The 10653-nt window shown below is 36.3% G+C and overlaps 3 protein-coding genes across 3 annotated transcripts; 1 reads left to right on the forward strand and 2 right to left on the reverse strand.

Annotated features, from left to right (window-relative positions):
* The first annotated feature begins 731 nt into the window (after positions 1-731).
* LOC120269186 (metal tolerance protein 5-like) lies at positions 732-5537 on the forward strand. Its single transcript, XM_039276516.1, is given in 9 exon segments — positions 732-1033; positions 2751-2860; positions 2989-3234; positions 3763-3798; positions 3800-3844; positions 4540-4560; positions 4562-4774; positions 4906-4983; positions 4985-5537. Coding segments are annotated over 9 exon segments (1191 nt in total). The 5' UTR covers positions 732-864; the 3' UTR covers positions 5258-5537.
* Positions 5538-5885: 348 nt separating this feature from the next.
* LOC120269187 (actin-7-like) lies at positions 5886-9115 on the reverse strand. Its single transcript, XM_039276517.1, has 5 exons — positions 8960-9115; positions 7471-7538; positions 6980-7373; positions 6290-6903; positions 5886-6200 (listed from the first exon to the last, which is right to left on the reverse strand). The coding sequence occupies exons 2-5, from the start codon at positions 7525-7527 to the stop codon at positions 6135-6137; spliced, it is 1131 nt and encodes a 376-aa protein (XP_039132451.1). The 5' UTR covers positions 7528-7538; positions 8960-9115; the 3' UTR covers positions 5886-6134.
* Positions 9116-10142: 1027 nt separating this feature from the next.
* On the reverse strand, positions 10143-10653 carry LOC120269463 (auxin-responsive protein SAUR32-like). Its single transcript, XM_039276793.1, has one exon. The coding sequence runs from the start codon at positions 10515-10517 to the stop codon at positions 10170-10172; it is 348 nt and encodes a 115-aa protein (XP_039132727.1). The 5' UTR covers positions 10518-10653; the 3' UTR covers positions 10143-10169.

Raw genomic sequence — 10653 nt, forward strand, 5'->3', positions numbered from 1 at the left:
AAAATTAAGATTCTAGTTAGTCACAAGTCATTGTACTATATCATTTTAAATTATTCTATATCAAAAACAAAAACCAACAAACTTTATTTTAGGTATCTTTGTCCAGTGCTTAATTAGAAGCTAGTAATCCTACAATCAAATACTCCGTTAAAATACAAATTTATTTCTCAAAATACAAAAATCATAATATATATATATATAGCATATAGTATATTTGCTAGGATCTCAAGAGAGACAAATAAGGGTGTTTCCGTAATTTTATAATTAGTTTTTTTCAAAATATAAATAGTATTTATATACAATCATATACACGATATTTCATAATATTAAAATAACATTATAAATAATATCAAATATTATTAAATTATACATATATATATATATATATTATATTTTAAAATAATTTTAAACAGTATTAATTAGTATTAATTAACTGTTGGATTGTGATCTCACGGTTATAAATTGTAGATGTGTACGTGCGCAGCTGACTAAATATAAAATTCAATCACTTTGAATCGAGTGACAACCGGCGGCGCACGTGGTCCAAATAAGGATCCAATGACGTGTCAGTCACTTCATCGGTGGGGCCCATTAACCGGCCACGTGGGACCCAATCTCATTCTCAGTGAACCCGGATCTCGGACTCTCTATCTCTCTATGGAATCATCATCCATTCAGATCCCTACACGTGTACATCAAGATTCGTGCTCATCGCTTTCTCTCCATCCTCTTCATCACCCGCCGAAGCAGAGAGACAAAAAGAAACCATGCACTCCTCTTCTCACGGGATTCAAGCTCTCTCTTTTCTCTCTCTCTCTTAGGGTTTTGAGAGGATTCTCGTTCTAGGGCGGAGGAGATTGGGGGATGATGGCGGAGATGGAAAGCGGCGGAGAAGAGTTGGAAGGATCGGAGCTGCTGCTGTTGGGATCCGACGAGAGGGAGCGGTCGTGGCGGCTTAATTTTGATGGGTTCCGGCGATCGGAGCACCTTGAAAAGCCGCCGCGCCGGTTGCAAGATTGTCTCGGTGTATTAGGTTTTGTTTCACTCTGGTTTCTTCTTCATTTTCGATCATGTTCTCTTTTTTTTTTTGGATTTTAAAAGCCCCCCCTTTTTTTTTTAGTGATTTTTGGTTTTGGTGTTTGTATTTAAGGAGGATTTTTTTTTTGTTTGTTCTGATTCCTTGGCTGTTTGTCTGATTATTCTGAGAATTTTATGTACAGTGGAGTAAGGAATCTAGTGATTGGAACCACACCATTGTTGGTAAAAGAAATGGTAGTGAACTGGTTGTGTAGGAATAATCTTTTAGTTTTGATGCGCAATTTGGTTTGTTGAAGAGATTAGTGGCTGATGTTTTGGTTTTTTCCCTCTTTTGAAGAGTGCTCTGCAGATTTAGTATGAGAGTTTGGGGAAAGCTAGTTGCTGGGTTGAGCTTGGGTTGTGATTCTGGTGTTTTATTTTATTTTATGTTTTTTTTTATGGTTTATTTCTCTGCTGCTAAGGAATAATTAGTTTTTTGGTATCTCTGGTAGGAGTGGCCTATTGATAGTGTTTGTGTATGTCTCAGAAGACATAGTTGTGTCTAGAAATTTTCTTTGTATTGTGCAATAAGCAGAGGTGATATGTCTGAAATCAGTGTGTGGTCTTTCTATATTGGAAAAGGTTTCTCTTTGATCCTTGGTTTGATTTTGTTTGTTGAATCATTACTTGTAAATGAACTTTCAAAAGTTTCTCTTTGATGTTTTCTTCGAATGATACTAACTTCTATTAGAATGGTGTTTTAGCGTATCCGATTTTAATGAAGTAAGTTTGTCGTTATATAGTGGGAGTTTGGCTGTATTGATTTGGAGTGATGTGGTTTTTTTCTTTAGTTTTTTATGGGAAATGAAAATATTTTCTCAATTAGGCAACATAATGGAATTAGTGCAGTTGGCATCTTATTTAAGCAGCATATGAATTTATATGGTTCTTCGGGTAAAAATTATGAATGCACATTGTGCTGGTTATTGGATGTTTCCATGATTTTCTACATCAAGAAACCCATTATGCATCTCTCAGTTGAAGTTCTAACATCACTCATGCTGGTAGTCAATGAATATAATGATCCTTGGATGTAGCTTGGATACTTGAAAATTACTCATATTCACATCATATCCTTGTCCTTTCCCTTTTGTTCTACATTTAGGACCCTTATTTGGAAGGCAGTTATCAGTAAATTGATTTATTTTTTAACCGTGGTGTCAATACCTCCTGCATCATTTGTAGGGGATGAATGCCTACCTTCCACTCTTTTGAGTTCTTGATATGATTGTAATACATGATGAAGTGGTAGAGGACGTGCATGACCATCTCACTTTCAGTATCTTCGATTGTTCCTTTCTTGCTTAGTTTTTATGTCTCCAAAAATGGCTCTACATGTATACCAAATGATGTTATCATACCAGTTGACTTGCAGCCTACTACTTTATAAGGATGAAGGGATAAAGCTGCTCAATATTAAGAAGCAGTCTTCATTCTGGCTTTTAACAAAATTTTTCATGTCTTTGCATGACAAAGATTTTTTTTTTTTTAATTAAAATTTTCTGATAAGCTAAAAAAGCTGGTGGTGACCAAATTATCTCTTTGATTTCACTCATCACATTATTACATAACTTTATCTGCTTGTGATAATACACTATTGCGTTCCACGTGGATTGTCTTGAATGGCTTCTTCTGAACAATCTTATAAATCAATTTTTTTAATATTGTTCTAGGTTCTGGAGATGATGTGGCTGATTATTATCAACAGCAGGGAGAAATGTTGGAGGGTTTTACCGAAATGGACACCTTGACTGATCGTGGTTTTCTTCCTAGACTGTCAAAGGTTAGATTCGACTATTTTATGCACTAATTTTATGAGGGACTTTATGCTCTTAGGGCTGCCTCAATTCTTATCACATTATGACTTTGTTTCTTCTTCTTCTTTTTTGGGTGCAAATCTCATACATAAAGGAAGAACGTGAAAGCATTGCTAAAGCTGAGAAGATGGCAATTCGAATATCTAATCTTGCAAACATGGTTCTCTTTGCTGCCAAAGTGTATGCTTCATTTAGGAGCGGCTCATTGGCAATAATTGCATCCACATTGGATTCCCTGCTCGACTTGTTATCTGGTTTTATCCTATGGTTCACTGCATTTTCTATGCAAACCCCTAATCCATACCGATATCCCATTGGCAAAAGGCGAATGCAGCCACTGGTGAGTTTCTACAAGCAATCATTTCTGTCAAGCCTAAGTAAGGTGCTTATGATGTATAGAAAGCTCTTTTTTTCTCTTTTATGATATTAGTCGCACAACATTTTTAGCATTCTGAATTTTCTATCTTCAATCTGAATTTGCCCCTATTAGAAGCATATTTATAAAGGGATATTGGATGAGGCTATATGTAGGATCACGGGGGAAATTGTGATGAGTTGCCTTCTAGCATGGTTGTATTTGCAAAACTGGTGGAGAAGCATATCTATAAAGGGTATTGGACAAGGCTATATGGAGGTTCATGGGGGAAATTGTGATGAGTTGCCTTCTAGGGTGGTTGTATTTGCAAAACTGCTGGAGAGATTTAAACCTTGGAGGGTGTATACAGTAGATTGTTAAGAACTCACATTGGTCTTGCCAGTTCCTCTTGTAATCAGAACTTTTTCTTTTTATTGTTTTCATCAGAGGCAGCTTTTTGTCTCTTTTCTTTTCACTGATCCCCTGTTTGTTCTGCCTGTTAACTACATGCAGGGAATACTTGTCTTTGCATCTGTTATGGCCACATTGGGGACTTCAGATAATCATCGAGTCTACACGCTCTCTAATTTCTAATGTAAGTCATTTATTCTTATATATTCAAACCATGCTGACATTCTTTTTCTTGAATCTTGTTCAATCATCTCCTTAATAAACATAAGATGATAGACTATTGGACTTGTTTTCCTAGAATGTCATGATGATTTTTAATAGGCAGCATCATACTTCTCCTTCACGAATGGCTTTCTTGGGAACAAATTCTTTATAAATAACTATGCACAATCACAAGAGGAATCTTGTGCTTTCCTAATATGCCATGTTTGTTTAAACTTTAGACTAATAGCTTCTCCAATACATCATTTGTGTGCATTGTCACAAAATTCTATGATATTTTTACAAAATTCAAGCTTTGTTTGTGAAATAACTTTTATGAGTATTCTGTTCATTGATGTAAAAATATTTTACAGATCTGATTTTAAAATATTATAGACATATTTTTTTTAGAATAAAGTGAAAAAAATTTCTGAAGTATTCCTTCACTTACCTAATTGATTCCCAGGGTGGTTTGGATCCCCCAAGTTATTGCCTAATCTTAAACGTGTATGCAGCTTTCCATTTATTGCTCTGTCAATCAAATTTACTCTTCAATGTGTTGTAGTGAGATCTCATCTCCATTCCTGTGCTTTGTGATCTGACCTCTCAAGTCATCATGCTTTTTGTAGTTGCAACGCTCAATAAAATAGAAATGTCTAACTGAGTTGTTCAATTTAGGAAAATGAATTCAGCTTGACCAAAGGAACAAGAGAAATGGGTTGTGGACATTATGTTATCAGTTACACTTGTGAAACTTGTTCTTGTTATCTATTGTCGCTCATTCAAGAATGAGATAGTCAAGGCTTATGCTCAAGATCATTTCTTCGATGTCATTACCAATATCATCGGGCTTGTTGCAGCACTCCTCGCCAACTACACAAAGGATTGGATTGATCCTGTTGGAGCTATAATTGTAAGTGCTATTTTGTTTTTGTTTCTTTTTGCTATATAAGTGTGATTATTACACACAAAGTGGTACTTTTAGTCACATAACATGATTTCTTTGCTTATTATGCTTGTGTGCTTGTATCCTTTATGACTCAGTTGGCGCTGTACACTATCCGGACATGGTCAATGACTGTACTGGAGAATGTAAACTCTCTGGTCGGCCGTGCTGCAGCACCCTGAATTCCTGCAGAAGCTGACATACTTGTGCTGGAACCATCACAAGGCCATAAAACAAATTGACACGGTCCGAGCCTACACATTTGGCTCCCATTACTTCGTGGAGGTGGACATCGTGCTGCCATCGGAGATGCCTCTGAGGGAAGCACATGACATTGGCGAGGCCCTGCAGGAGAAGCTGGAACTATTACCTGAGATCGAACGCGCCTTTGTTCACCTTGACTATGAATTCACTCATCGGCCGGAGCATGCCCAGGCACATGATATATAGTACATAATGTGAAGGTACCTAACTTTTCTCGTAGTCATTTAGGATTTTGTTTGTGTAGTATTTGAACTTGGAAAATGAAGTAACCTTGGCATTAATTAAATGTGTGGAACTAAATATGGTACTTGGCCAACCACGAAATTAGGGTTTCCAATTGCAGCTCTAAGTTGCTGTGCAGCATGCGGTTGTAGTGCATTTGAAATGGTAACTTGTTTGTCAAATTTCTGTTCTATCTATCAAAGCCAGAAGGTTAGTGAAAGGATCATGTTTTTATTTTGGAAAATTTTGAACTTCCGAAGCATGACAACACATCATGCATGTCAATTTTAATCTTCTGCAATTAATCGGGTAAATTTTTTACAAAGTCACTAAATTTTGGTTCATTTTTATTTTGATCACCGAACTTCAATTTGGTATTCAACTTTCAACCCCAATTAATTATATCTGAAAATCCAAATCATTTCTGTCCATGATACATTATATAATCTATTGGAGGTGTTCATGTAACAAAAAAAAATCACATCATTCACTTAGGATTAGGATCAAAAATCACTTGATTTACTACCCAATGAAATCAAATTAAAGTTAAATTATCAAATTAATACAAATTGAAGTTAATATAGTTATCAAATTCAATAAATTCTAAATAGGGCATCCATTTAACACAGAAAGGGCAGCGTCATTTTACAAAACACAGGAACAGCAACAAAGATTGGCAAGGAAAAGGCTTCCTTAGCCATAAAACGCATAAGAAGATACATCTCAAGACGGGGTACTGAAATATATAAGTATTGTGACAGCTTATAATCCTGAAACAAAGACAAAACAACATCGACACAAAAACTGCCTAAAGAACAACCAAACTACTGCTCTCATCAACTTAGAAGCATTTCCGGTGCACAATTGATGGGCCGGATTCATCGTACTCGCCCTTTGAAATCCACATCTGCAGATTTAGACACAGATTATATCAAATGAAGAATTTTGACAAGTAGAAACGCAAGACAGAAAAGCAGCAGAGTGTGAATAGTTTACCTGCTGAAATGTGCTCAGAGAAGCAAGGATGGAGCCTCCAATCCAAACACTGTACTTGCGCTCCGGTGGGGCTACTACCTTGATTTTCATGCTGCTTGGAGCAAGGGCTGTGATTTCCTTGCTCATACGGTCGGCGATACCTGGGAACATTGTTGAGCCACCACTCAGCACAATATTGCCATACAAATCCTTCCTGATATCCACATCACACTTCATGATGGAGTTGTATGTTGTCTCGTGAATTCCAGCAGCTTCCATGCCAATCAAGGATGGCTGGAAGAGGACTTCCGGGCACCTGAACCTTTCAGCTCCAATTGTGATCACCTGTCCATCTGGCAGCTCATAGCTCTTTTCGACAGAAGAGCTGGTCTTTGCAGTTTCCAGCTCCTGCTCAAAATCGAGGGCCACATAAGCAAGCTTTTCTTTGATGTCTCTTACAATTTCCCGTTCTGCAGTGGTAGTGAAGGAATAGCCTCTCTCTGTAAGGATCTTCATCAGAGCATCTGTGAGATCACGACCTGCAAGGTCCAAACGAAGAATGGCGTGCGGCAGTGCATATCCTTCGTAGATTGGTACAGTATGGCTGACACCATCACCAGAATCCAGCACAATACCTACATGTAGAACAGCTTAAGCAAATAGAGAAGCTTATGGAGAAGAGCACTGATTGGATTTAAGTATGATACAAACCAGTTGTGCGTCCACTAGCATATAGGGAGAGCACAGCTTGAATGGCAACATACATTGCAGGCACGTTGAAAGTCTCGAACATGATTTGGGTCATTTTCTCTCTATTTGCTTTGGGGTTGAGAGGAGCTTCAGTGAGCAGCACTGGATGTTCTTCAGGCGCAACTCGAAGTTCGTTATAGAAAGTGTGATGCCAAATCTTCTCCATGTCATCCCAATTGCTGACAATGCCATGCTCGATAGGGTACTTCAAAGTGAGGATACCTCTTTTAGATTGAGCTTCATCACCCACATAGGCATCCTTTTGGCCCATTCCAACCATAACACCTGTATGGCGTGGTCGCCCTACAATGCTAGGGAACACTGCCCTAGGTGCATCATCACCAGCAAATCCAGCCTGTACAATTATGATAGGAGAGATATGAAGTTGGTCAATGACAACGCGAAGAAAGAATTTTATTACTTCTACTCTCGAGAAATGGATGCTGACTTACCTTGACCATTCCAGTTCCATTATCGCAAACAAGAGGCTGGATATCCTCATCAGCCATTTCCTACAAATCTGTAAAACAGATGAAGTATATGATATACATAACTCTAATATCAAAACGTGATTAAAATAACAACCATCACATAATGTCAATCAACAGCTAAGTCAAATTAAACCTAACACCCTACTATAACTTCAAACATACATTTCACCTATATCCATACATTTAAGTCCAGTCTACTATTGCAAAATAAACAGGTCAATGACAGGAGATAAAACTGTACCACTGGAGAAGAAAAAAGAGAAAGAAACAAAATCAAATGGATCTTCAAAAGCAAAGGTGAACCAGGACAATGCATTAGTTTCTCCAACTTGACCCATTGACATATCGTCGTACTCCTTCATAACTCAGGGCTCAGAAAACATCAAGGAATCATAGGTTAACCATGCAATCAATGAGATAGCAAGCATCCACAATGATAGAGGTTTATAAAGTTTGTAACCTCAAAGTGGTGTAAAAGAAATTCAGTGATGCTCAATGTTAGGATAAGAGTAGAATCAAACCAAATATTTTCCCAAGACCATCACTCAGTAATCCAGAATCATATTTTAAGTATAACCAAATAAAACCAAATGGATCATCAAAAGCAAAGGTGAACCAGGATAATAATGCATTGGTTTATCTCCTTTAACTTGTCCCATTCACACAACATCATTCTCCATTTCATAAAGGAATTCATAGTTTAACCATGCAATCAACAAGATAGCAATCAGCCATGTTGATAAAGATCTATAAAATGTAACCTCAAAGTGGTCTAAAAGAAAATCAGAGATGCTTAATGTTAGGATAAGAGTAGAATCAAAACCAGTATTTGACTATTTTCCCAAGAATGACACTAAGAAATCTAGAATGACATTGAAGTATAACCAAATAGACCATTTTTAAGACAAATAAACCATCAAATCTGCATCCATACTTCAAAATATTGCCTTGACATTGCAAAAACTTGTCCCATTGAAAAAGCATCATGCTTTCTTCTTAAAACTTTGCTGAACTGAATCAATATTCAACTCAATTTGAGGATGAATTCATAACTACATTTCATCTAAACAAAGAATTCAATGTTTTTTTTTTTCTTTTTGATGATTTACAGTTCAAATAGAGAACAAATAACATAAATTCCAAGTAAATAATCAACAGATCTACGATCCAAGCCAGATCAAACTAAAAACAAACAGATCGCCTCAAATTTTCCACGATCTGCAAACCAGATCCAAAACAAAAACCGTAAATCCTTCACAACAACTCAAAAACACAAAGATCCTCAACGATCTAAGCTTCAACTAGCATCAACAAGGATTTACACCAACAATTCCATCATCTCACCAATACCAAATACCATAAGGCTTATATCAAAAGAATCAGATGAAAAAACACAGCAAAATGAACCGGATCTGAGGCAAAATCGAGAGATAAGAGATCGAGACGAGACCTTGGGAAGAGCTGGGGCGATGGAGCTGGTGATGGCCTCTCCCTTTGCTTCAAAGGGAGCAGTCGAGAGGAATCAATGGCGATGAGAATGGAGAAGGTTGGGGAGATGGCTTCGTTGTATATATACCGACAAGAAAATAGTGTTCTTTTTTTGACAATTTTTTTTTTTTCGTTTTTCCCCTTTAAATTCTTGTAAATTCCATATTTACCATTTTTGTTTTTAAATATTTATGGTTGTTTGATTTAGTTGAGTTGTGTGTAAATTTTAATTATATATATTTTATTTTATTTTGTTAATTTTTTTAAATAAAAAAATTTGATATATTTTCAATTTAATAGGATTTTTTTTTGGGGTTTGTAGTTTATACAAGTGCCACTGAAAAATTAGTATAGTTTTTTATTTTATGCTTTTTTTTTTTAACTAAATTTATATCAAATTATTTAAAAGTTATCAACAATGAGCACATATGTTGTGAAATTTACGATTGCATTCATACCTGGCCATTCCCCTAACTTCACTTAAATTGGGAATTTGTTGCTTATTTTTTAAAAATTAAAACATAAACAATTTAGGATACATAACAAAAACTGAAAAATATAAAATTTGTTGTTAATTTTTAAACTAATTTTCACTATCTCTTATCATTTTCTTAAAAATATAGTTTTTTTGGTTAATTTGAATTTAATTTAAAATTTTAAAGCTAATTTAGTTTTAGATGGAATAAATAAAGAGACACTAGCGGGATTTTGTAAAAATTTATATTAAAAAAAAAACTTGTACTCGTAATTGATAAAATTTTGAACTACAACTTTATTATATTAATATTTAAAAATTAGGCATTTGAACAATTGAATCATTGTAAGATAACTTCGTAATCCGTCGGATTATTATTATTATTATTATTATTATTATTAATTAATTAATTAATTAATTCAAACAACAGACAATATGTTAAAATAGAGCTAACAAAATATTATAATCAATTTTAAATAAAAATATTATTTGTGATCATTTTCCATACAAGAAAAATCAAAGAAAAATAACCAATTTGTAATTAAAAAACCCCATCACTTGTATTTTCTATCAAAATAGAACTTTGAATTGTGCCCCACTTAAATTTGTTCTCTTTAAAACCCCAAAAACTGTCTTTTTAGCAAGGATCACCTAAAAACAGAGCCTAAAATGAACTAAACTTACATTGAAACAAGCTCTAAACCCCAAAGCATCCAGTGAAATAAGAGAAGCGACGGTGTTGGCATCGCCGCCACCGATCGTCGGCGCAATCGCCGGCGATGACAACCAAAACACGGCGGAATCGATCAACACCGCACGATAACCTGATCGGACCGTCGTGGTCAAACCCAAACTCCTCCTCAACCTCCCGGAGAAGGCTGCTGAACAAGCGGTGGCTCAAATACTCCACTCGCACCTCGAATCGCTGCTGCTCCTCGCCGTTGCCGCCCACCCGAATCCCAATTTTTCCCTTTCTCGGAATCATCGGCATCTCAAACAAAGGGCTTGGATGGTGATTCCGGCGGCGATCTACAGCTCCAACCATTGAGATCGGGATCGATTGAGAGGGGGAAATGAGAAGGGATCGGTCAAAGAGAGAAGAAAGGCCACGAGGAGATGATGAAAAGGAAGAGGGTTAGAGAGGAATATCGGAGAGAGCTTGGAACGTTGGTCATGGCGAT

This window comes from Dioscorea cayenensis, chromosome 9 (genome assembly GCF_009730915.1).
Source record: "Dioscorea cayenensis subsp. rotundata cultivar TDr96_F1 chromosome 9, TDr96_F1_v2_PseudoChromosome.rev07_lg8_w22 25.fasta, whole genome shotgun sequence".
NCBI classification, from domain to species: domain Eukaryota; kingdom Viridiplantae; phylum Streptophyta; class Magnoliopsida; order Dioscoreales; family Dioscoreaceae; genus Dioscorea; species Dioscorea cayenensis.

Bases quoted from the DNA above. Each gene is read 5' to 3' on its own strand.
- LOC120269463 (XM_039276793.1), bottom strand. From the start codon at position 10,517: ATGGTTGGAGCTGTAGATCGCCGCCGGAATCACCATCCAAGCCCTTTG.
- LOC120269187 (XM_039276517.1), bottom strand. From the start codon at position 7,527: ATGGCTGATGAGGATATCCAGCCTCTTGTTTGCGATAATGGAACTGGA. The intron at 6,904-6,979 runs GTTTGTATCATA...TTCTACATGTAG, and splicing joins TGCTAGTGGACGCACAACTG to GTATTGTGCTGGATTCTGGT. The intron at 6,201-6,289 runs GTAAACTATTCA...CTAAATCTGCAG, and splicing joins CTCTGAGCACATTTCAGCAG to ATGTGGATTTCAAAGGGCGA.